We start from the raw sequence: 27,816 nt of genomic DNA on the forward strand, positions 1-27,816 counted from the left end.
TACATTAAATATATTTAACACAACTTTTTTCACCAATAGATTTTCAAAACTTGCAACAAATTTTCATTTCTTAAAGAAATGTTCTTCTCCTCACTGTCATCAGCAAATTTTTCAGATTTTAAAACAATAACTTTCCACCTTAAAACAAAAATATATTCTCATTTCCAATAATATACATATATTTTCGGGCCCGTATACTTTCATATTTCATCTTTTTTATACTTTTAAATATTTTTCATAAATAATTTAGGGGAGGGGGGTCATTCAAGTATTATGTCAGCATCGATGGGGGAGGGTTTCCGATTTACTGACGGGGGGGGGGGGTTTGGCTGATGCTTATGCATCAACCACTCTTTATAAAAAATATAAAATATTCTTAATGACTTCTTACCCGGAGCGCCAAAAACGAGTAAAACCTTTCACCAGTTTGTGCGCACCTGAACTAACGATCTCCCTATTAATAAGGTCCCTGCAAAGCTACTTTAGTGATCTCTAAATGCTTCACAGATCCAAGTGATCTGGAAATGTATCTGGGCTGCTTAAGTGCTCTGGACCTGTGCAGCGCATCATACGAGTGATCTGTGATTTTGTCCTTGATCACATAAGTAATTTTGGAATGTGCCGAGGGTAACTTGAGTGATGTAGAACCGCACTAAGGGCTGCACCAATGCTCTAAACCTGTGTTCCCCCCACCCCCACCCGTGTCACTCAATGAAGCTCTAAATGTGCCACGGATCGTTTAAGTCTTCTGGAACTGTGTTGTGAGTCCCTTAAATGGTCTGGAATTGTGCTACGGGTGACTTTTGTCATTTTTACGAAAGTAGGTTTAGGGGGGCAGGTCATATCAGATAACCCCCATGGCCACATTTGGTCTCTGTGGGTCAAGGGTTTACCATATATGGAAATTTTTCCTAAAACCTGGTTTTTTATTTTAACTAGGTTTATATAAGAAAAAATAGGCAAGTGTTTTTATTAAATGTCTTTCCGGGCTTTTGTTTTTTGTGAGAAATATATAACAGCCATACATGGTAAAGTGAGACATCTATTATTTCTGAAAAGTCTGTTTCCAATATACTTAGTTTTTTTTTATCTGTGTTGCAAAACATGTAAAAATGTCTTTCTCCTGGCATTAAGTAACCAGAAGGAAGGTTTGATTATAAACTACGGAGGACAAAAAGAAAAAACTCATTGCTGCAACATCAAGTTGCAGTAATGTTTCATCTAACGACTTTGCTTTGAGAGTGCATATCGTGCTCCAGCAAAACAAAGACAAATTAGAAATTTGTTGTCCTTCATAAACCTGACAAAAAATGAGCGAGAAAAAAAAAATAAATAAAAATGCAATTGAGGAGAAAAATTGTTGTGATTGTCAAGCATAAATATCAAGTTAAGTGCTGAAATAGGCAAAATTCCTCGTCAGATTTGCCTATCTCTAACATGGTTAAATTTGGATGGGATGGATATTCAGCTGCTATTTGGTGTTCTACCTATTCAGCCAATTTGCAGAACAATGCTTAAGTATTCGGCCCAATATCTGTATTAATCTGAGCACAACGAACTAATTGAAAAGAAACTATATTAATTAGAATTTTTTGAATAAATTGAAAATTTTTATGATTACATTTTATTGTGTGGTGTATATCCCTTTCTGTGAAAGGGGTTATATTGGGGTGAATTTCTTGGATAAATAAAACATGAAACTAAAAATAGAATCCTACTGCAATTGCATAAGTGAAGGATGAGTTGTACCTCGACAAGAAATGTATTGAACTAATGAAAGGGGCAAAGAATAAAGAGGAAAAAATAAAGTAGTAAATTTAAGGGTGCAATACTAGTTCACAGTAAATAATGGTTGACATTTTCTTTTGATTAGATGTAAAATTGTGACAAGTGTCGAAAATGAATGGATTCTGTTCATCTGTCTTCAATATTAAAATACAATATATCATCGTTAAATTTGACTATCAGTGTCGTGGCAATAAAAATCTTTCAATTTCCAGCGTTTCTTATAATATTTATTTAAATAATCTAATTGATTGCATAATCAAAATTCATTATCAATCATTTGAAATTACCAATAATTTTATTTTGAATTAAAAACACAAATTTTATTTATAACTAGCTATAATACCCGGTGCTGCCTGGGTTTTCTTCAATTGCTGGGGAGATTGAAAGTAACAAACAATTATAAAGGCATAAACTATCATACACAATACTGGCATCATTAAAGGAGTGATAAACCACTGTAAAGGCATATACATGTCTGAAATGCATTGCACGTGAACCACGGTAATCAAAGTACACACTCCAAAAGTGATTGTTGAGGCTCAGAAACCTTTGTTGCCCAACAGTTTTTGCCCATTTCGGATTTGCCGCATTTGCCCAGCTCTGACAAACTTTTAAAGTAGCCTATCATTCGAGTCGGGTCTCATTTGGTATATATGCAAAATTTCGCGAAGATCTATCTAAAATTGTGAATTGTATAGAGAACATACACAAACACACACACGCAGAGAAAATCAATTTTGTATATATAGATTATGAATTTTAAGAAGATTGATATTCTGCCAAAACATTAGCCAAATATTCGGTATTCGGTTATTTCACTATTTGTCCCATACCCGATTTAAATTAATTTTTTTCACCACACGTTTTTAACAAATTTTGTTGTTGACTATATTTCATTTATTAGCAAGTAAAGAAGTGCCCCTAAAAACTTGTTTGTATTTTTCGATCGACATTTTTTTAGTAATTAAAAAAAATTGTTCAATTTTATAATAATGACCCATAATCATCAATATTCAGACTAACCCAACATTCAGCAATGATACATCATTGATATTACTGCATTCGTATGACCAAACAGCTAGTTAATGTGTGTGTGTTGGCTCAATAAAATTTCCTGTTGTATTTTTATGGTTAAACAACCTCTACTTTTGGAAGAACACCATACAAAACGAATCGAAAAATACTCACCTATTCCAGCTGTGACTTTCCTAGGGGTCGGCTGATTTGTGGTTGTGCCGAGGCCTACCTGCCCGCAGTTATTCTGGCCCCAAGCATAAACCTGCAATGTTTTAATAAAATTAATGTTTTTTTGTAATGGAAGGGCTTCAATGACTCATGGTCATTAACAACTAGCATAGACTATACATATATAAAACTCTAGTGCAGTGGTCTTCAACCTATGGCCCTCAGCACTTTTTGCCACGGCCTGCCGACTATTTTTAGAAAATAGCTACTTTTCATAGAAAAATTATTAAATTCTCAAATATAAAAATTTGTTAAAAGAGCTCTGGTCACTGGAATCTGTGCTGCCGTATTTAGAACTGGGATATACTTTCCATACTCAATAGTAATGCTGTGCGTTTGATACATTAAAAGTGCCATCGTAACAAATTCGGGGGACCTTGAGCCAGCAGTTTTTGAAACCTATGATTTCATATAGGCTACATAATGTCAAGAGAACTAGTTCGGCACCCGAAAGGTATACATAAACACAGAATCTACAGAAATGCTAAAAAAACACCTTAATGAAAGAAATAATTTTAGAATTATTAAAAATAATAATAGTTTCATGATTGATGAAAATTTATAATTAATGAAAAATCATTTACATAATTACCAAAATAGATAATTGCACAACTAATGATAAAAATAATTTCAGAATTATTGAGAATAATTTCAGAATTATTGAGAATAATTTCAGAATTATTGAGAATAATTTCAGTTATTGTCAAGAGTGATTTCAGAATTGCTAAAAGTAATTAATTCAATGGAAAAAATTAACAGTTTTTGAAAGAGAATTTCATAATTAATGAAAATTTAAAAATAATAAAAAAATAATTTTAGAATTATCAGGAACCATGGTAAATTTCAGATTTAATAAAAGTAATAATTGATTAACAATAATTAATTAATGGAAGATATTTACAAATAAACAGAAATTCAAATTTATTGAAAGAAATAAATTCAGAGTAAATAAAAGTGTTCAATAAATTTGGGAGGAACCCAGTTTAATAAATGAGAATACCCGGTATGACTTGGTGGCCAGCAGGCTTTATGGGAAGTATAATTTGTACGAGCAAGTTCAATACCCGGTTCGTCCTTGTCAGAATAATTAGTCCTGACACAGGGTACAACAAAAATGGCGACTTGACCGCAGAAAAAAATTGCCACCGCAGTGAGTCCCTCGTCGAGGGGTTAGCGTACCAACCTCTCGATAAGTATACAAAAAACAAGCCTGCCATTCGGAATCAGCAATAAGATGTAGGTCCTGGTCTAATTAGCCCCCATGTGCAGAAAATGACTTTTGTGCGACAAAAATGGTCAAATGATCAAACAAATGTTTTTAATAGCTACTACTACTAACCAGACATGCAATTCGTCCATATTCCTCTGCGGAACTTTTAACGAATTGGTACATGTTGGAATGTATGTGTATGTATAGTGAACCTTCCGTGAAGTTTGTTTTTGTGCAATGCTTGTTATGTGTAGTGCTGCCATCAATTTTTTTTAAACTACAAGTTTTTTCTCAACTCATAGTGAGCAAAGTGTAATGAATGAATAACTGTAACGTTGTAGGACTATTGCTCTCTGTGGTGAGACTTTTTAACGAGGAGATAGGCTCGCTTGAAGTTGGGAACCGCACAAAACCAACTTCTGCCGAACACCACTGTGGGCGACGGTGGGGTTTGAACCCGGATCCTTGCTATGCAAGTCTGTCACTATGACCACTCAACCACCACAGCAGCTGGTTTTTAACAGTTGGCTGACGCGAAGATATATTTTTGGAAAGAGCAAAAATTCAACTGTCCCTGCAGGGAATTGAACCCATGTCCTTTCACTTTCTGGGTGAATGCCCTAGACCACTAGACTATAGAGGCAACGAATATCTCAATCTGTCCTTGAAGCTTGTGCGCACTGAACGGGACAGTACATGACCAAAGTCAGGCCAAAGCTTACAATTGCTGACATTGCCACCAGATGGCGACTTATTCGAGGATGATGTCACTCTCTGTCATCCATACAAAGGATTTATTTTTAACAGCTGGCTGATGCAAAGATATATTTTTGAAAATAGAGAAAATTCAATTTCAATTCAATTTGAAATTTCTTATCTTTCCAAAAATACATCTTATTGTATTAGTTCGTATTATGATTGTGTTTGGATGTCATCCATTGTCATCACTTCGAAAACCTGCTAGTTCTTTTGGTTGGGCTGCGTCCAATGTGGATTCAAACTTATATGTCAGCATTGAACCATATAATGCTTATTAAATGCAAATTTGGAAAGCATGCCATCACTTGGCATGTTGAGATACGAGTGTTGTGTAATAACATTCACATCAAGGCTACCCCATGATAAATACTGTAAGTATTCTTTCCAATGACCCAAATTCTTGAATATTTCCATACAGATGATTGCTTCAGCCTTTATATACATGTGTATAAGATACATACCGAGTAAAAATAAGGAGAAACTGTGCCTATTACCCACATGAATCGAAAACTACAAAAGCTTTGGTCAATTGAAATGTCTTTTGATCTGCCTTAACACTGGTTAATTGCCTGAGAATTGCTGCAGTGGTGTGAATTCACATTTACTACCATTTTAATTTTAACGCATAACACGAGCATTGTATTAAACAAAACAGACTACCAATATTTTCTTCCTGATTACATCATACACAATAACCACTTGACAGAAGTAAGAGGAAAGAAAGGAATGAAAATAGAAAAAAAATGACATTACCTCCCCTTCACCAGTGAGAGCCAAGGAGTGATGACTACCACAAGCAACTTCGATGACTTTCCGACTGATCAGATTTGAAGAGATCAAAGTAGGAGTGAGACCTTGATTAGTACCTCCATTGCCCAGTTGACAATAGCCGTTGTGACCCCAACTGTAAAGCTCTCCTTCGTTGTTGATGGCGAGAACGTGCGGTCCGCTGCCATAAGCAAAGCTTCGAATTCCCTTCTTGCATAGCGCCTCAACTAATGGAAATGAGAACCAACATAGTTGAATGACACCAGCAGAAAATTTAATTATAAATGACAAATCAAACAAAAAATTACTTTTTAACTATTATTTGTCACTAGACACAAGATTTGGGCCAGAACTAGGTTTTAACTAGTTCTAGGTTTAACTAGGTTAACTAACTCGAGGATACCCAACTTTCTTTTTTTTTTTTTTAGCTGGAGTTATTCGCCCAAACACTTTGAACACTGATAAAAGAATGAATGTTTTCTTGGCGGATGTCATAAGACAGTTCCATCTGAGAGCAGAGCTGTGGTCCTAAAAATTCGATTTTTCCAGATATTTCATCCATATCTGCAGTGACGTATTTACAGGAGGACTTAGCGGGTGAGTTCCAAGGGAGGCACAAATTTCAAGAATAAGTAGCAAAAAAATTTGTGTGATGAAAGAAGGGTGGCAAAATTGATACAGCCCATCAGAAATCTGCCTCTGTCAGACAGCAAGGTCAGTGAGTGATCAAAAGAGTGACATGGAGCATGTGCAAGCATGATCGGAAGAGTGACCTAGAAATGGAGTAATCACGTCAGAGAACAATCAGAAAAGTGAGGTAGAAATGGAGTAATCACGTCTTACAGAAATCTTAAAGAATGACCTACAGAGCGTGGAAGTATGTGAACAATCAAAAGAGTCATAATAGAGTGTGAGAGCATGGGGTAACAAAAGGAGTATGCAAGAATGTGAGAGCATGGGGTGACAAAAGGAGTATGCAAGAATGTGAGTGACCTAGAATGTGTGCAAGCATGTGAGGGACCAAAAGTAACCTACAGAGTGTGAAACCAGGTCAGTGAGCAACAAAATGAGTGGCCTAGTGCATGTGAATAATCAAAAGCAACTTAGAATGGAATTCAAGTCAGTGAGCAACCAAAACAGTGACCTACAGAGTGTGTGAGCATGTAACTGACCAAGAGTGACCTAGAACTAGAATAACCAGATCAGTGAGCAACTAAAAAAGTGACCTCCTGAGTGTGTGAGCAGAAGATTGACAAAAAAAAAAGAAAGAAAAAAAGAGCTAGAGCATTTGCAAGCATGTAATGACCAAAAGAGTGATCCCAGAGAATGTGAGCATATGAGTGACCAAGAAAGCTTGTGCATACATGTGAATGATCAAATGTAATCTAGAAATGAAATAACCAGGTCAGTGAGCAACAAAAAAGTGACCTACAGAGTTTGTGAACATGGGACACCAAAAGCATGACCTGCAGTGTGTGCGCAAACATGTGAGTGACCAAAAGAGTGAGCTACAAAGTGTAAAACCAGGTCAGTGAGCAACAAAATGACTGATTTAGATAGAGTTAAGAGTGTGTAACCATGTGAACAATCAAAAGAGTGATTTAGAAATGGAATGACCAGGTCAGTGAGCAGTCAAAAGAGTGACCTACTTTTGGTTCAATCAGTTTAGTCAGTTCCATTCTCACAAGTGTGAGAACGGATCTGTCTAAAAGAGTGATCTAGAGTGCGTGCAAGCATGTGACTGACCAAAAGAGAGTGCAAGAATGCAAGTGATCAAGAGTATACAAGCATGTGAGTGACAAAAGAGTGACTTAGAGATATAGGCATATGGGGGAGGGGATCAAGTGAGTTCTAACACAAGGCAGAAAATTCTAGGAATTGAGTGGTCAAGAAAATTAGACTAAAATGGGAGAGGGGGCAGGGAAATTTATGAAGCCCACAGGAGGCAAAACTAAAAATCTGTCGCATGTATCTGCGGAAGATACCTTCAATGGGTGTCATGCAAAGTTACTACAATTCTTTAGGCTGGACCAAGACTGGATCTGTAGTAAAATTTATAAGTTGAATAATTGGTTTGATCAATCAACGGAGAGGTTGGACTCCCATTCCAATTTCAACTTTTCTGGAACTTTTTTTATACTTGATATATATCCTTTTCTATGCTAAAAGGCACACTATCATGAAATCAGGAAATTATATCATTCATAGACTCCAATTTAATGATCACATACAGAAAATTTTATGTAATACCGATTTTCTAGTTGCTATGATGAACTGGGATTTGTAAAACCATGCCACACAACAAGAGCGATGAACTTTTAGAACAAAGAAATGAGTTAGTAAAACAAATTCCAACCTTTTCTCGGTTCAAGGCTTCCATGCGAATCGCCAAGACCCAGGCATCCACTGCAGTTCGACCCTAAAGCATAAACATCGTCTTCCTTGTTCACGACCAAAGCTTCATTACCGGAGCTTCCGAAAGCGCACGCGACTTTGATCTTGCAGATGAAATCTGGTTCCAGAAGGCTGAAAATTGACCACTTCTCAATTTCAGCCATGTTGTTCAGGTAAATACTCATTAAAAACCTGCGGGGAGAGAAAAAGTAGGAATTAAAAAGCGCATTACCAGTGGAAAACATTCTTGAATTGAAGGATAAACATGGTAAACAAGGTAAGCGGCAAAAAAAAAAAAAAAAAGTCCAAATTCTTTTTTTCACTTTAAAGTGTCAAATGAACAATGCTTTATAATTTTGTCAATGTGAAAGCACCTGGTGGTGCTTCAAGTAGTTCAAAAGAGCGTGTAAAGAGGTCACAAATATGAATGTCCCTAATGTCTGCAACAACAGTTTTTTTGTGATTTCCCAACACGTTCCCTTTCAGAACTTATAGCATTCACCACTTTTACCCTTCAAATTATAAATCTGAATCGTTATTCAATTCATAAAAGACAAAATACCGTGCAAGATTGTGCATGAAAAAGGGCACCCGTCTCGCTTCCGTGAAATCTTCCTATATCCCATGTATAGGCTTATTATCTATCTTACCACAATTTTTGCCAAATGCATCACACACACACATTGACCCAATATTATTCATGTCAACATGGATAGGCTTATTATCCAAAGTAGACACCTTCAGCTGCGAATAGAACGTAGGCAGACGGATCCCGGGCGATATGTCATGGAAAATCAACTTATTGCGTAGGTGCATCAGAGAATCCCCTATTTTACGGGACACGCACATTTTCCGTGGGAACAGATGCAGTATGGTCCGCCACGACTTTGGCGACTTTTTTCTCGTGATAAGTCGCCAAGATCGTCATAATGCTTCTCTGGGTTGTCGTATTTTTTAACACTTTTCTGGTTTCGTTGGGTGATACTAGATGGCGCTAGCTTCGCCAAACAGGATTTTTCTTTTGTTTACTGCATTTTTAAAAAAATTCTAAGCAGCAGTTGTTCCATTTCCAGCGCGTCTCTCCCTCTTTGATTATTATTCCTTCCTTCTGTAGCTTACGTCATTATGGATTATTATCTACTGCTCAGGTTGTATTTATTAGTTATTCATCCATTGCCATGCCTTCCGTTTTATCGGTTTATTATTTAAAATGAACCTACAGAATTTTTCATGCCCAGATCCGTTAATTTAAAAAAGGGTCCGGGTTTTAGTTTTAGTGCATAGAATATTTATTTATTCAACATGCCCGGATCCGTTTATTTAAAAAGAAGGGTCCGGGTTTTAGTTTTAATGCATAGAATACAGAAGTAGCACCAAGAAATGCACCATACAACTGCACTAGGAAGGCTGACCATCGCTGGAGCGGAAGCCCCATGCGTTGAGCAGCCGAACTCCTAAACCTGAGTACCTCGGCGAGTAGACGATGCATTGAGCAACGGAAGTTGCATCATTACTGAAATCCTCGAGCGAAGGGAAAAGGTCGCTTAATAAGAGAGCAAATTGAGCTCCTGTATGGAAAAGCAAAAAGAACAGCAAAAAGATAACTTGACCCGCAAGTGAGGCGGTATAGATACCTCCTTGTGATGAAAACATGCCGACCAGGTCGGCTGACAGCCGCGCCTGGCAAGAGTGGTGAGCTGGTGATGTGACCGAGACCGGGAAAGCACGTCGCGCTAAAATCCATCATGCAAAATGGTCCTAACTAAGGGCCGATGATAACCCTTAACTGTTTTTTGTACCAACTGATGGCGCTCCACCATCTTAAATTGCCAGAGCAACCGAAGATCCGAACTTTAGCTTAGCCAATTTTCCCCTCCCTTGTTTCAATTAATTTTGCGAAATCACTGTTTAATTGTTCTCCTAGTCTCGATTGCTTCGAGCTGTATTGATACTCCCACCTGGTATACCCTCATGTATAATTGACCCAAATGCAGATCCTCCTTTTGAACTGAGAACCCCCCGGGGAGACTGCAAATATTTTTGTTTTAATTGCATTACACTTCGAACATGGTTTGTATTCACCAAATTCTTTTGCTTCATGCACATGATATCACTGCTTTCCTTTCTCACTCCTTCTTCCCCCGCCCCCCTAACAAGTACTAACAACTTTTCTTTCCCCCCCTTTTTTCCTTCAAGAACGGCAATCAACCAGAAATGAGTTCTGATTCGACCAATGGCGCTCGGGAGAGGCGATCCTTGATCGTGTCTTGCGGGGGCCCCTTTTCACTTTTACCTCCTTTATTTCTACTAACAATACTAAAAATGCTCGTCCGGACATGTTTGATTAAGGCAAATATTTTGAGGCCAGACTTCCCACCGATCTCCTTTTCCTCTACACAGACACACACTACACTAAATACAAGCAAAAACGACCTTGTCTTTCTCTTCATATGGGCCCCCAAGGAGCCCGTTCTGAGGGCGGCTAATGTCTGAAAACAGATAGGCCCCGCCATAAATTTTCTCTTTAGTTAGTTAGTTAGCGATGCCCGGAATTCCTTATGCCCCGATCTTTTTATTATTAAAAAAATGGGCCAGGTGTAATTTTTTTTAACTGATATTTTTTTTCAATTTTTATGCTTGGTGGTTTCTATTATGTTTTGCACGCTAATCTTTTTTTTCCGACGTCCGTAGTGTCTGACGGCCTTGGCGACTCTTCGTCGGGCCATCAGACATGTGTGGCGCCAAATAATCGCCAAGTGGCGGGCCATACGACAGCTGTTCCTTTCCCTGTATTACTCAGCTCTGGGAATAACGATCACCCCCCCCCCCCCCCCGTCTGTATCCATGCTTGCTTATAAGATTAGCACTCACTAGCTCAATCATGAGGCCACTTGCGTACTCACAGGTGACGAACTGTTGTCAGTGAATGAATTTTCCCAGCAGTGAATTGAGTGAAAGTGTGGATTTTTCGTAAATCAGCCCAGGGGGCCCTCGTGACAATGAGATCTTGTATTACCATTTTTTAGAGTAGTAAGCAGTACTGTTACTCAGGGGAAACCCCCTAGACCCCAGAACATTCTCCCGGGGGAGGGGCCATGATGTTTTCAATACATTACCCTGATTATAAATGAAATGCGTAACGTGAACTGCTACGGTCGAATAGCGAAAAAAATCCTCGATCTCTCCAAGTTCATTATAACCAGGTTCGTAACAGCATTAAGGGATAATACAGTTTACAATTGAATAAACATAATTAAGCCCATTATTTAATTTTAAAATAGCTCAATAGCATTTCGTATAACGAAATAGTTTTGTTCAAATTAATCAAAACAATATAGGTTTAAAATACAGCTATTTTTAGTGACAAACAATAACAAATGCGTCTAAGTGTACTTACAGCGATAAAAAATTTAAAGAAAAAAAGGAACTTGAGAGAATTCCCCGCGATAAATAAGCATTCCTAACAAATAAATTAATAACTAAATTTCATAATTAATAATTTCTTAATTCATTCCCCGGAACCCATACTTGCATCCATGAAAATCTGATTGTTATGATTGATGATTATGTGCATACGGGAAGATAAAGGAAATTGTCTCCGAAATTTATACAGCTTAAAAGAGTATTATAGGCTTTGACCTTCGTAATGCCTTTTACCGAAATCTCCCTTTTCCCTCTGTCAAGCTTTCTTCAATTTGTAATATTTTATTATAAAAAGTAGTGGTTTTTGAAGGACACAAATATTTATTTGATGTTGGAAACATTTTAAGACATTTATTTAAAAAAATTTTCTTGAAAGCAAATACATTTTGTCTTTTTTTTCGAAGCTACGTTTTCATTCAGTTAGGTTCTCTATGAGTGAAGCTAACAAACTGAACTGGATGAAAGTTCAGGGTTTTTTTTTTCGGCATATAAAGAGCTGTCCGCAGAGTTTCAGAAGCAGACGACATGAAAGAGGGGAATTTCCGCTGTTCATTCATTTAGTTGAGTTCCCTACGAGCAAAGTCAATAAACTGAACTGAAATGCCAGTTCAGTTATTTTTTTCGGAGCATAGGGAGCCGTCAGAAACGAAGAGCTTTAGAAGAAGCAGACGACCGGTGAGAGAGGAGAATTTCCGCTGTCCATTTATTCCGTTTAGTTCCTTACTAGCGAAGCCGACAAACTGAACGGGAAAACAAGTTCAGTTCTTTTTTTCAGGGCATAAGGAGTCGTCAGAAACAAAGAGCTCGAAAAAAGCAGACGACAGACAAAAAAAATCATTTATTTTTATTATTTTTTTTTTCCTTCTTCTTCTTTGGGTTTTTTGTTGAGTTGTTTTCCCTAGGAATAGATTTGTTGCGCAGCGTGAACCGAATTAGACTATTTCACGCCGACAGAAACGAGTTACATAATCACGCTACGCGTTTGTGTTTCCTAGCGAGGCGCATCAGATCAGGGCGGCTATATAAAGTATACGGCTTTGGCATTAGCTACTCTGTCGTCTGCATGCTCCGGTTTGAAGGAAGGAAAATAAAACATACAAGAGTGAAGAGAATATCGGCAAAACCGCGGCGCACGACGCATTTGACTCCTCCAGAAGGAGTCGCTCTGTAGGGAAACAGTCATGCTGCTTTTCTTATTGGTGAGTGGACGGCGTGTCGCGCTGATCGAATCACGTTGCGCGCGGAACAGGAAACCTGCCCCTAGGAAAACCCGGCTTAAAGGCCGGTTTACACGCACCGTTTTGTCGTCCGTTTTGGGGAAAAGAGGGAGTGTCTGCGATAAGAGGGTGTCGTGTAGACGGAAAAAATCGAAGGTCAAGTGGTTCAAGGTCGCGTCAAAAAATCTGGTGGCCGAGCAATAGTTTCCGTGAAATCCTACGATAAAAGGGTGCGCGTAAACGCGTTTCAGTTTTGTCGACAGTTTTTTCCCTCCTCGCACCTTTTTTTATGGAATGAATTTTCGTGCACAGTCGATCCCGGTCATAACGTCCCCATTTATAACGTTTTCGCGCTTGATGCAAATAATTTTGGGGGGGTCTAGGTGATTCTCATTAAGATTTCCCGTTAAAAGCGTTTTCCCGCTTACAACGTTTTCTCATGGCGGTTTTTTAAAACGTTATAAGCGGGATCCCCTGTATTATATTTTAATTTCCTGAATTTATTTTTCCCAGTCAGACCTATTTATAACGATCGCAATTTTTCTATAACAACAATTCTTGGCGGAATGACTAATTCCCATACAGAAGAATTTTCATGAACGTTGCTTACAACGTCGAAGAAATTCAACGCCCTCGGTTACAACGATTCATTTTTTTGTCACTCTTTCTTTTGTTTTTATGGCATGTCTTTTTAACAAAATTTTTTTTGTTAAAAAGATTTCCCCATTTTTCCCAATTTTGGATAATTCTACCTACAATCGGTTATATTTTTAGCAAAAATTGGTGATGCCTCGTATTTATGATCCCAATTCACCGTACTGTTCTAGATCAATTATGGTCAATGAACACTTTATTTACATTATATTTGATTTCATCTGATTACATTTTTGATCCAAAAAATAAGTACGTCAGCCTCGCTTGTAATGACTAGAGCCCGAAAGTTTAGGCACTAAAGATGGTCGAAATAGGCAGGCAAAAAGGCACTAAAAATGAATAAAATAGGCACAAAAAAAGACATAATTTTAATGGAAAAAAAAACTACAAATAACTAAAAACTAAGGGCCCAAAAAATAGCTGAAAAATCGATTGTACTTAATCCGTCTATTATTTTAATTACAATGTATAATAACTGCATTATTATTTAAATGGATTTCAAGTCAAAAATAAAATGTTACTAGACCGTCAGGATTAGGTTACTAATTCCAGGGCCACGATTACCAGACGCGGGGTCGGTAGGGATAATGATCTGTGGAGCTATCTCGAGTTGCGAATGATTCTCGTTTATTTGTCGTATCATTTTGAATAATCATTATCATTTCTATAGTTGAAACATGGCTATCGTGTTCTATTTTTGTAAAAAGAAAAAAATATTTTTATATTACTACGTATACAAGACTACTTCAAGCCACTATACACATACAACGCAGTCGAATGCCTGAGCGAGACATATGAAGCCTGTGAGGAGAAACAAATTTCTAACTTTCCTCCGCTTTTCTAACACGGACTGCGTTCATCTGAAACAAAATCATTCACGGCTAATATCATCCGGTCAAAGCAAAATTAATACATGCCAACACCAATCTCTCAGATCACTTAGTTGCGCCTAAATGGGGCTGGAGAGGGCGGCTTTCTGACGATAAGTAATACTGAGATTTGTGAAATTTTAAAAAGAGCGATTTTTTTTTTTGAAGTTTTCAATGCCCGTAATATTCAAGTTTTACAGATTATGCCTCTGAAATTCACTAATAAACTTAAAACTGGTAAAATAGGCATTTATGGCACGATAATTTCAAAAAAGGCATTTTTACCGGAAAAGTTCAAAAATAAGTAAAAAAAAAACATTTATGTGGCATTTTGCCTGAACTTCCGGGCTCTACTAAGGACGAATCGTTTGCACCAAAAAAATTTCGCAGAATCTTCGATATCATTTTAACCGTGTTTGGCTGTATAAATAAAGTACTTTTTTTAATTATAACTTTGCGATCTGCAATTGCTGAACTGGTCAAAAACATTTTTTGATCAGTATTGGCACCTAAAACTTTTTTTATGTAGATACGGAATTTCGGGCTGATGGTAGTACGAAATGTTTTGCACGCCATAATCCATTTTGCTTATCGAGAAACTTCTGAAAGTGGTATTTTAACTCAAGTAGAGAGTGACGGCAGTCTCTCGATAATTCGAGGAGGATCGGACCGAGGGCACCTCGGATTAAGTAAACAATTACGAAGAAAACGGTCAAACTTTTTGCACATCTCTCGGTGACCCCCGAAAGTTGAAATGGTATTATAGGCTTTATAGACTTCATTCAAAGGAGTCTATAAAATCCACGTATCAGAAGACATATTTCAGGGCACTTTTTGCCTTTTACCGACCTCAGTTGTACGTATTTTTCTTGCCCTGCGCATAGGCGGAGATAGACTTGGAAGTCTGGGGGGAAGGGGCATGATGATAATGTCAATTCATATATACGCATATACATTATATCTGTCGACTTCAATTTTGACGCTGGGGGGGGGGGATGCATCCCCCCCAGGCGTATCTCCACCCATGGCAGTGCGCCAACATTTTTTTGTTGGGTAATTTTCATTTTTTGTGAATAGTTCGTTTCTTTTTTTTTTTTTGTATTTTGATTTTGTATCATGTTCCCTCCACTTCATCGATTCTTTAATATAGTAAATTATGTCTCTGACCTGCGATTTCTTTTATTTTTCTTCCTGCTCTTCTGCAACTGATGTAATTGGTAAAGAGTGAATAGCAAGAGCGCGTCTTCCATTGTGGACATCCATCAACAGTCACAAGCTGGATCGCAAGATAAAACGGTTGAAAAATCGTTGCGTGTAGACATCCCCAAAAAATGACACGATTTTCAGACCGGTTTGGTCCCCCCCAAAACGGACGACAAAACGGTGCGTGTAAACCGGCCTTAATGGAAAATAAACATTGTTTGTCAAAATGAAAAATAAAAAATTGTTTTGAAGATTATTTATTTCTTACTCACGTTCCCGAGAAAATTCTAATACAATGGACAATTCGGTTTACGAACATAATTCGTTTCTTGAATCAGTGCCGTTTTAACACATGGGGCCACTCAGGCACGGCCCGGAGTTCTCACGTGCAGGGAAGGGCTCCCGTGAAAATGAAATTTGGTTAAAATTTTCGAAAGCAAACATATAACTTTGTAGGTAGGTACTTCTAGGCAAGTAGAAGGCCTCAGAAAAGCCTAATTTTGTAAAAAATAAACTAAGCGGCACATTTACAGATCTCTCAAGTGACGCGTGGCACAATTCCAGAGCATTTAAGTGACCCGTGGCGCATTTTGAGATCACTCAAGTAGGCCTGTGGCATATTCACAGATCACTTAAGTGAACCACGACACGGTTCCAGAAAACTTGAGTGATCCGTGGCACATTTAGAAATTCCTTTAGCGAGTGATATGTGGCACAGTTTTAGAGCACTGATGTGCCCCCCCCCCAGTGCGGTTCTACATCACTCAATGACATCACTCGTATGACGTGCGGCACAGGTCCAGAGCACTTAAGCGGCCCGGAGACATTTCCAGATCACTTGGATCCGCGAAACATTTAGAGATCACTAAAGTAGCTCTGTAGGGGCCTTATCAATAGGTAGAATGCTAGTTCAGGTGCCCACAAACTAACGAAAGGTTTTTCTCGCTTTTGGCGCACCGAGTAAGATGTCATTGATAATATTTCATATTTTTATAAGGGCGGTTGATGCAGCACCTCCTAGAGATAGAAGGCCTCCGCACTCTGCTTGTGACGTCAGCAAGTAGTCCATTTTCCCTCAGAATATTCCCTGCTCGTGCCAGTATCTGAACTGATCGGGCTCAGAATTGACGATTTCTATGTCCCACATCCAATCACTATGCGGTATTTGTGAGCCAATCAGGAAGATTCTACGCCAAAATAAGAAGAAACGAAGTAGGATGCTGTGTGCCAAAACCGTGACTTAAAGACACGGATGCTCTTGCAGTAGTGGAGGCCAAGCATGTTATAGGGTGGCGGATTCGAGGAAAGAGTAGCCAAGAAAATTTGACTGTAATGGGAGAACGACGGTAAAATCACGAATGCGCCTCTCATCAAACCTGTTCCAAAGAAAACGCTGAAAGAGGAAAATAAAAGAAAGAAGTCATCAAGAAATTATTAAAACAAGAATTTATGACATGAATGTCGCTCTCCACTTGTTAATACAAGATATACAGAAGACTGGATGTTGTGAAGATATTTATTATAATAATAAATATCTTCACAACATCCAGTCTTCTGTATATCTTGTAAAAACAAGAATTGATAATAAAAATTTTGGCGATGGGGGGGGGGGGGATTCTCAAAAGTTCTAATATAAGCCTAAAATAGAAAAACTCGTTCTCAAATGGCACCCCCCCCCCCGGAAATCAAATTTATCTCCTTGTGAGGCGTGGACCCTACGATGGGAATCAGCGATGTATAGACATGTATCGCACGTCAGAGATGAAAAAAATGGATTCGAGGCCTACCGGACCGTCTTATAACAGCATATCGAACATTGGCTAGGGATCTATAGTTACTTCGCTAATTGGCCGGCCAACCCCGAATCATTTTTTCAAATTGAACTTTTGCCAAAACTTTCGGCCAAACTCCTGTTATTGCCAAAGCGGCACTTCGCAGTAACTGTGTTCACCCAAGTATTCAGTTGCGCGTAGTTTATGTGCTGTGGGGTTTGTGTGTATGTGCGCGCGCGCGCGCTAATCCGGGTTTTCTGAGGAGCAGGTTTTTCTGTGCCCCGTGCAACCTGAATCACCTAGAGCGGTGGTTCTCAACCTTTTTTTGTCCATGGCCCCCTTTCAACCATTCCTGTGGGCCCCCTCTTGCGAACATGAATAATTTTCTACTCCTCCCCCCCCCCCCCGCCCCCGTTTTCCCATTAGAAGATAGTCATTCAAAAATTGTCTGAAGTATAAATATATTTGAATTTAATTTGATAAATTTTTAATTTATGAAAATAACGAAAGAGCAAAATAAACGTAATAGAATACAGTAAAAAAAAAAAAAATAGAACAAATTATTTTCAAGATATACAGAAGACTGGATGTTGTGAAGATATTTATTATTTGAGATGTTAATTTTTTAAGGAAGGAAAAAACTCATCTCTGTCTCTACCGGGAGTCGAACACGGGTCCCTCGATTGCCGGACGAGTGCTCTGACCGCTAAGCTACAGAGGAGATAGAGATTTTCCTTCGCTAGAGCGTATATGTGCAGAACGGAACCGTGCAATGGACGGTGAACCGATCAGCTAATAGCTCATGGACGACGAGCCACCAGATGGCTATATGTATGACATGAATGTCGCTCTCCACTTGTTAGTACAAGATAATAATCTTGTACTAACAAGTGACATTCATGTCATAAATTATTTTCAATCAATGTAAATTCTGCGCTTGAAGATGACACAAAGTCATCAAGTTACTGTACTGGATGAAATTTGTATTATTTCCAAATTAGTTTATTTTTGTGTAAATAATTATGGTTTCGTTGAGAAAATGTCAGTTGTAGCTTCCAAAATATGCATTCTTATAATGATAAAAATCGCAAAAAGTGGTAGAAAGCAGTTTTATTAATTTTATTCTCTTCACGCGGATAAAAGTAGTTAAGATTAGCCACACAAATGAATCACAATTGAAAAGTTCAACCTTTCATATCGTTTTCAATAATGTATCAAGGATATAGGTTCATATTGTAGTCTTACTATGAATTTAGAAAATTTACTAAAATACGTGTTAAAAATTTTTAAATATTTGTTTGAAACATTCATTCCAGAGAAATCATGCGCGCAGTCCAGGGCCGGATTAACCATTAAGCAAAATAAGCACGTGTTTAGGGCATCAGTACTAAAGGGGCACCACCAAAAAGATATCATATGGCATTTTCTTTTTAATGCACGATTTTTTTTCAACATCCATCATCCGATAGAAGATCCAAAAATTTAAAGAACACTTGATTGTATAGTTGAAGATCATCATCACAAGGATGGCACAAAAGATGAGAAACTAATAATATTGCAAACTAGACTTCACATTATTTTGCTGAGTTTTTTTATTAGCTTTTCACAATTTTCATAAAGTACGCCCAGGGCTGTCTTAACATTATCATACGCCCACATACAAAGCGATTTTTCTGAGAGAGGCACCACTACTACCTATAGCTAAAAATGTCTACTTACCGATTTGCATATTTACTCTTGAAAAGCGGAACCAGATCCAATACCACCTCGGAGAAGTGCCCATACAGTAAACCAAGTTCTACAGAATAAGGACATGATTTTTGTGGGTCATTAGTGGATCAACTGTGTAGTTTGATCTATAGAAGTGAAAGAAATGCCACCAGGTGTAAATTACAAACTTGAGAATGTATCTAAAAGAGAAAAAGAAATACCCAATATAGTGGTGATTCATCAGAAATAAGATACCTATTGGCAGGGCCGTAACTGGATACTTGGTTAGTCGGGGCAACTACTCATTTAGGAACCCCCCCCCCCGTAATGCTGAAGGATAGGTTAAATAGTTAAATTTGTGCCATTTTTTGTGATGCACCCGGGGCATCAGACCCGCCTGCCCTCCACTAGTTGCGGCCCTGCCTATTGGTAACATTATGGCCATTCTAAGATTCCATGGTTTCTCCTTGGAGTGTTGTTACAGCCTTTATCTCACCAACAGTTCGTCGTAGTGGTTTGGTTCTAAATTTAATAATTATTAAAATGTGACCAGAAATCACCCTGTACGAGTTTTGAAGATGAAAATACAGTGTACACAAAATAAAAAATACGATCTCCCCCCCCCCCCCACCCATCCTCTGACTTCCAATTAGACAGTTGTTGCTCTTTCTTTTCTGAGCCCAACAAAAAAATTACATGTTTTTAACTGCATTATTCCCTGAGATATTTAAATTCAAAAATCGGAGACAGGTCCTGTCTTAGGAGAGTTTTCCGACCCAATGCATCGCGGCTTCCTCTAACAAAAATTTCATGCAGTTGCTCCCCGACTTACAAACTTTTCGAGTTACGAACATAAATCTTAAAGGGGAAATTTTTTTTCACAAAGAACACATTCTATTACATTCATTTTTTTTCATTATTTCAGGAACGCGTTGATAGTCTGGATCGTAATCAAACACGATCCATTGAGAGGGAATGGCATTTAAATCAATTTTACAAAATTCATAAATTATTAATAATAATTATCGTGGTCCAGCTGCTGACACTTGATCGTGGCTCGAATCATATTGAACAGTCATAAAATTTTGTCATACTTTTAAAGCGCTTCATCATCTCTTTATCAAATGTACGTTGCAATTCGATAACTTTGATCATTTTTCGAATCTTTCATTGCTGTTTTTGTTTAATTATTGTAAATTAATAGAAGTAAAGCAATCAAGTACTGAAATTCTATGGCCCCCACAAGGATGGGGCTGATAGGTAGGATCGTCGTAATAACATCATAGGCCCCCGAGCCAAGGGATTTTTTGGACGCCCTACCGGGAAAATTCTCGAAAAATTCAACTACATCTCGTTTTTCTGAGGCACCTCTTCTCTTGAGGCCCTTCGGTCACGGCCCGGGGTGGGGGAGGGGGACATGCGTTAAGACGGCATTTCCTAATAAGGTTCGCAGCAAGCGTCCTCCTTTTTCAGTTTTGAATCTGGTAACCCTATCTGAAGACCACATAATCCGTGTTTTCACTTATTTGTTCGATCATCCATACTGTCCGAATGTTTTTGTGGAAAGAAATAATTATTTTTTCTACATAAAATCGATTCTTGCAAATGTACGAATTTTGTTACAAAAATTTTTGTCTCAAAAAAATTTTATGCCAAAAAAAAAAAAGAAAAAAACCTCTCTCTATCTCTCTTTCATCATCGCATGAGTTGCCTAAAATTTCGAGATTAGATGGCAGCACCAACAGTATATAAATCAAGCTTCCGGAGAGCGGATCTCTTTCTCGTTAGCTCTGTCTAGAACTCCTTAATACACGAAGGCGTATATGAAGGCGTCTTAGCTCTGTCCGGAGAGAGTATGACGTCAGCGGTCTCCGCCTTGGCAGTGCTGAGTCCCCCAACATCTTTCGTCGGAACATCACGTAACTCGGTGAAAACAAACACGATCCTACTGTTATTTTCTTATGGGGCATTCAAGTATTACGTAAGCAGATTTTCAGCCATTTATGACCCCCCTCCCCCTTGTCAGCAAAATTTCGTCAGCAGCTTAGAATATTTCATATCTTCAAAAATGGGCGGTTGATGACATAAGCAACCCTTGTCATCAAAAGTCAGCAAATCCGAAACCCCTTCCCCCCTTGTCATCAAAAGTCAGCAAATCCGAAACCCCCTCCCCCACCCGTCGACGCTAACGTAATACTTTAATGACCCCTATGGCATAAGTAGGAGGTTAAAACAATAAATGAAAAAATAATTTCAGCATCGATGAGATAATCCCAAAATTAATGAAAGTTATAATTTCAGAATTAAAGAAAGATAATTTCAGCATTAATGAAAGAAAATTTCAGCATTAATGAAAGAAAATTTCAGCATTAATGAAAGAAAATATTCTAGAAGATAATTTTAAAAAAAAAGATCGTAAAAAGTGAATTTTCCCCATACTCCACTCTATAGTAATGTGCTGCCATCTAATCTCAAATTTAAAAGTGACTCATGTGGTGATGATGAAGTTCAAAGTGAAAAAAACTATATTCTTTATTCCGCTCAGTGCCTTATAAACAAAGCTCGTGAACTGAACTGGAAATTTGAACTATAAGTTCGGTTATTTTATTTGAGCATAAGGAGACGTCCAAAACAAAGAGCCTCTGAATGAGCAGACGACAGACAAGAAGTCGGTTCCCTACAAGCTAAGCTCACAAACAGAACTGGAAGTTCGAACTGCCAGTTCAGTAATTTTTTCAGGACACAAGGAGACGCCCAAAACAAGTAACCTGGAGAGAAGCAGACGACATTACTGGTCGGACTTATTACTAGAGGGAGCATCCAGCCACCGCGACTGCAGCGACATCAAATGCAAGGAAATTACGTGACTCGGTCAAAACAAAGAGTTCCCGCCTGGCAATTTTTCCATAGAAATGTACAGTTCGGTCTCTAAATATTAGGTTTTAAACATTTAAAAAAAGGATAGAAGAACTCATCTAAAGGTGAAAAAAGATTAAATTATTTATTTCATTAATACCGGAATCATTTCTTTCATTATTTCTTGAATTTTCCTTCATTAATTCTGGAATTTTCCTTCATTATTTCTGGAATTTTCCTTCATTATTTCTTGAATATGCTTTCATCAATTCTAGAATTATTTCCTTTATTAATTATTATTTCTTTCATTACTTCTGAAATAATTGCTTTCATCAATTCTGGATTTCTTTATTTCATTAATGCTGAAATTATTTCTTTTATTAATGCTGGAATTATTTCTTTTATTAATGCTGGAATTATTTCTTTTATTAATGCTGGAATTATTTCTGTCATTGATTCTAAAATTATATCTCATTAATTCTGGAATTGTCTCTTTCATTAATGTTGGAATTATCTCTTTCCTTCAGTGCTTGCTCCGGCAGAAACAGTGTCTAGTTGTTCCCCTGGGTCTCACCTCCGACAGTCCATCTACTCAGGGCCGTCTTGAGCATCAATCTCTAGAGCTTCTTGGGACTTTCCCGGCAAAATGAAATATATGAGGCCACTACCTGGTTAGAAATGCTCGCTTACTAATCAATTTACATGCTTACTCCCCGAAAATGTTTATCAGATCTCATTTTCATGAGATTCCTCTGCTCTCGAGGCCCCCGGTCCATGCCCACGGAGGAGGGGGGAGGGCATGCATTAAGAAGGCGATGCATGCACTATGTTTCCCTGTGTAAAGATATCGTAGGGCAGACGTCCTGGAGACACACACTTGCAATTGTTTTTCGTTCTGAACACTATCATTCAAATTTATTGCCGAATGGCTTTTTATTACCATGAAATTGCAGTTCCATAGTCGTTCCTGGGTGCCAATGTATACCAGGGTGTCCACGGACACTGCAGGAATGGGAAAACGGGATTTGCAGGACCCATACGGGTAAGCATGAGCGCCCTCTATAGGGTCAAAGGCGGAGCCGACTGATCTAATGTACATGAGCTGGCATCATCATCGTGCCGCCATCCCCCCACCCAGACTTTGATGTCTATCTTCACCAATGGGGGGTGGGGATGGCAAAGCTATTTTTTGCACCGGGCCGCAAAATATTTAGGCCCCATCCCTGAATCCAGAGGCAAAAAAAAAGCAGATGCAACTAGATGCAAGCATCTAGTTGCATCTAGGGCAAGAACGCATTTTCGGCGACTCCTTGTAGCGTTGAAGGAGAGGTTAAAGGGTTAAATTAGCGCCCCCTGTGGTCCGGCACTCGGGGCACCAGATCCGCCTGCTCGGCCCCCCCCCCCCCGCAGTTGTGGCCCTGCTGTAATTAACAAGGTTGAATTTTCCTCTCGAGTTCCACACAGTTTCTTTGTGTGTGTGAAGATCATTTCAAAAATGTTTTTGATTTTTGTAAGCGGCGTTGTTAATCAGGACCGTCTTAACAGCATCGTGGGCCCCCCGGGCCAAGTGATTTTTCTGAGGCCCTACAAGGCAAATTCTCGAAAATTTCAACCAGATCTCATTTTTGTGAGGCCCCTGGGCCGTGTCCGGGTGAGCTGGCGAAGCTCCATCTTGGGGGCCCCGGGACTAAATCCTTATACTTTCCTTTTTTTTCATACTATAAATTAACTGTAGAAGAGGGGGGGGGGGAATGGAAAATCTGGCTTGGGTCCCACGAAAGGTTCCAGCCTTGGGGCCCTGACGGAGAATGTAGGAGCTGTGGGGAGAAGGTTGAAATAGGCAGGAGGCGCAAAAAATAAGTCCCGCACGGGTACAGATTTTGTCTCAATTTTGGGTGTCTTAACTAAAGTCTACGCTGCGGCCCCTTACAACCTGCCGCACCACTTGCACCCTCGCTTAAGCCGCCCCCCCCCCTGCTTGAATGACCCCAAAGAACTAAATTCTCTATAGGCCCAGGTCCGTCTTAAGAGCATCATGGGCCTCCGGGCCAAGTGATTTTTCTGAGGCCCTACAAGGCAAATTGTCGAAAATTTCAACCGGATCTCATTCTTGAGAGGCCCCTCTTATCTTGAGGGCCCCCGGGCCGTGCCCGGGTGAGCCCATGCCTTAAGACGGCACTATTGTTAATTATACAAAACAAAAATTTCATCCTGTGATTGATCTTTATTTGATTTAGTTTTCGCAATTTGATTTCATAAAGTGGCTGATTTTATTAACAGGCGATTTCATTAGCGGTGGGTACTGTGATTATATACTTCGTCTTGACGAGGTTCAACTGCATGCGTTTTTAACGTGCCCTTATTTTATTCCCGTTCACAAAAACACAACTTAATTAAATACTCATACTACAGTCGACGCTCGTTACAACGACCCCATTCGTCCCGTCGAAAGCGGACGTAATATTGGGAGGGTCGTTATATCGAAAGGAGAACATATATGATAGCATAGGTGGGGATAGACTTGGAAGTGTAGGGGGGGGGCACGGTCATTATTACTGGGGGGGGCACTATGATGATGATGATGATGTCAATTCATATATACATTAAATCAGTCGACTCCACCTTTGACGCTAGGGGGGCGGGCAACCGTATCTCCGCCAATGTATGATAGTCGCTAATGTAAAACGTTTGGGACTTATCCCACCGGTAGTTGTAAAGGAACGGTCGCTATAACGTGAGGTCGTTATAACGAGCGTCGATTGTATTATGATACTTTAGCACAGCGGTTCTCAACCTTTTTTGACTCGCGGAGCCTTTTCTGGTATATAATTTCTGTGGAGGAGCCCCGTTAGGCCTATTTTTCATTCATTCATCAAAGAGTTGATTTAATATTATTATTCAAAAATACTTATTATTTTTTCCGAATTTACTGTTTTTATGTATTTTTCCTCGAGCTGCCGCGGAGCCCCTTGGGAGTTCACACGGAGCCTTTAGGGCTCCGCGGAGCACCGGTTGAGAACCGCTGCTTTAGGAGTTGGAATTAGTTGGTCGGTCAATGAAACAGACAGTTTTTTTTTTTAATGGGAGAAAATGGAGCATCGTTGGATCGAAAATAAAAATATGGAAAAAAATGATTTTCTTCCCATATAAAAAGTTTTCGCGTGATAATAGGAACCAATTATCGGGGCTGATTCATAAATAAAGAAGAAGAATAAAAGAGGTATGCGGTTATAATCTTCTCTGTGATTGGCCGGTCATCTCTCTTAAGGAATCCACCCCTCGAGAAAGAGGCGGGGGCAATTAATGCCTCTTTTTTTAACATGGGGTTGGGAAAAGCCGCGGTGATTCAGAAAAACAAAATGTCAGCTCCAAAAACAAAATAAGAGGTTACTATAAAAAAATTTTTAGAATTTTTTTTTCCCCCTCGCCACACGCACTGACCACATCGCTGATGGTCGCCAAAACCATTAACATTGGCACTCATTCACAAAAAAAAAAAAAAAAAAAAATGACGCCATATACGGCGAGTTTTCCACATTCCAGGGCCGTTTTAAAAGCACCACAAGCCCCCCCCCCCCCTGCAGGGGCAAAGTGATTCTTATGCGCCCCTAACCTGGGTAGAAATCGTACCAATGTACATACCCACTATCGAATCACACGTCTCATTTTTATGAGGCCCTTTCTGCACTTGAGTCCCCGGGCCATGCCCGGGCAGGCCATGGGCAATGTACCCCCTCCCCCCAGTATCAAAGGTGAAGTCGACAGATCTAATGTATATATGTATAGATGAATCAACATCATCATCATCTTGCCCCCCCCCAGAAATAATCACCGTGCCCCCCCCAGACTTCCAAGTCTATCGCCGCCTATGGGGGCAGGCTCCCCCCCCCCCCATGCTTTAAGACGGCACTGTTCTAGTCAGAACCGCCCTTACCACACTTGGGGCCAGGTGCGTTTCAACAATTTCAGGACACTGACAATTTTTAGGACTCTCTTTGCCTCGATTCAGGGCCCTGCATCTTAGAGCACGGCACGTAAGAGCTGGGACCTTTTTCGGACCCCCAGACCAGACTTTTCACAGCCCCCCCCCCACCCCCGTAATAATTTTTCACTCTATAAGAGTGTGAAAACAAAAAATTATGAGAATCGTCCTGGGCCCCAGGGCCGGAGTCGTGACAGCCTCACAATCGTGGGGGCCATGCCTCGATTTTACAATATATAGCCTACATTTCATGAATAACGGGAATCGGCATCAATTATTTCAGCACATACAGGGATGCTGAGAAAAATATCCATATAAAAAATTTTAAAAGCACAATTAAATGTAGATTAACACAAAAAATTGAAAATTCAGCACTGAAGGTAATTTTAAACTAATGAGAAAAATAATTAACAAAACTAATGGAAATTTTAGACGATTAATTAATTGAAGATGATTGAAAGAGAAACAATTTCAGTAACAATGATAATTCAGAATTATAATGAAAGAAATTATTTTCTTTCCAAAGTTGGTAAAAGTTTGAAACTGACGAGAAAAATAATTCAATAATTGATGAAAATTCAGAATTTATGGAAGAAAAAAATTCTAGAATATTGAAGAAAATTCAGAATTAACGGAATAAAAAATTCAGAATTAACGGACGAATAAATTCAGAATTCACAGCGTAAATATTCAGGTGCTATCGGAAGGCAAAATTCTAGAATTGATGCAAGAAATAAATCCATTCACATTATGAAAATTTACAACGAATGAAAGAAAGGATTACAGAATTGAGGAAAGTTCAGAACTGACGAAGAAAAAATTCCATAATTGATGAAAATTCAGAATTAACGGAAGGCAAAATTCAGAATTAACGGAAGGAAAAGATCATAGAATTTATGATAATTCAGAATTAATGGAAAAAAATAGTAAAATTTATGATAATTCAGAATTAATGGAAAAAATAGTAAAATTTATGATAATTCAGAATTAATGGAAGGCAAAATTATATAATTTATGCAAATTCAGAATTAACGGAAAAAATCCTAGAACTTGTGAAAATTCAGAATCAACGGGAAAAAAAATTCAGAATTAACGGGGGAAAAAAAATTCAGAATTAACGGGGAAAAAATTCAGAATTAACGGAAAAAATCCTAGAATTTGTGAGAATTCAGAATTAACGGGGAAAAATCCTAGAATTTGTGAAAATTCAGGATTAACGGAAAAAAATCCTAGAATTTGTGAAAATTCAGGATTAACGGAAGGCAAAATTCTATAATTTATGCAAATTCAGAATTAACGGAAGCGTAGGCGTACGCAGAATTTTCTCGAGGGGAGGGGATTTCCAGACTTTTTTCTCTTCTGAGGGAGGGGTTACGTTTTTTCCTGCAAAATAACACTATAATCTTGGCTCGGGGGTGGGGGGAGGTCCCCCTCCATGGCGTACGCAAATGACCGGAAGGCAAAATTCTAGAATTTATGCAAATTCAGATTTAACGGAAGGCAAAATTCTAAAAGTTATGCAAATTCAGAATCAATGCGAGAAATAATTTAAAAACTTGCGAAAGCCTCCAATAATTTACCGTGAGTAAAATATCCCGGTGTGACCGCACCAGTCACAACCCCCCCCCCCCCAAGGGTTGACAGTCCCGAAATCCAAAAAAAAAAAAAACTAACCAAGAAGAAAAATTCAATTTTTTCCCAGTTATTGCAAAAAAAAAATTACGCCAAATTCCAGAATTCGGGACTGCGATATTTTTCTAATGCAAAAAAAAAAAAACGATCAATTACGTCCATTTATAATTATCAAATCTGGAAATATAACGGAACGGGAGAAAACTAGAGGCGATAAACTGCCAATTTCCGAACCTCGAAGACCGTTTTTTATTTTTTGCTATTTTTTTGCGTTTTTTTTTTTTTGCAACCTGTTAATCATGTCGTACCTACCTGGTCGGACGGCGCCTTTGGT

At 38.7% G+C, this 27,816-nt stretch overlaps 1 protein-coding gene across 4 annotated transcripts in view; it reads right to left on the reverse strand.

The window, feature by feature from the left end:
* Positions 1–11,763, reverse strand: part of LOC149070694 (RCC1 and BTB domain-containing protein 1-like) — a 35,730-nt gene extending 23,967 nt beyond the window's left edge. The window contains exons 1-4 of one of the 4 annotated variants that reach the window (XM_089248454.1): positions 11,562–11,763; positions 8,127–8,356; positions 5,756–5,997; positions 2,977–3,067 (exon numbers count right to left, since the gene is read on the reverse strand). In XM_089248454.1, the coding sequence (XP_089104580.1) occupies positions 2,977–3,067; positions 5,756–5,997; positions 8,127–8,349 (556 nt within the window). In that variant the 5' untranslated portion in view covers positions 8,350–8,356; positions 11,562–11,763. Of the gene's footprint in view, positions 1–2,976; positions 3,068–5,755; positions 5,998–8,126; positions 8,357–10,597; positions 10,685–11,561 lie in introns of those variants that run through there. The other 3 variants (XM_089248453.1, XM_089248452.1, XM_089248451.1) reach the window with 3 other exon arrangements.
* Between the last annotated feature and the right edge of the window lie 16,053 nt (positions 11,764–27,816).

This window comes from Pholcus phalangioides, unplaced genomic scaffold, assembly GCF_987345545.1.
Source record: "Pholcus phalangioides strain wild (caught in Gottingen) unplaced genomic scaffold, Ppha-v1.0 ptg000020l_1, whole genome shotgun sequence".
In the NCBI taxonomy this organism is placed as follows: domain Eukaryota; kingdom Metazoa; phylum Arthropoda; class Arachnida; order Araneae; family Pholcidae; genus Pholcus; species Pholcus phalangioides.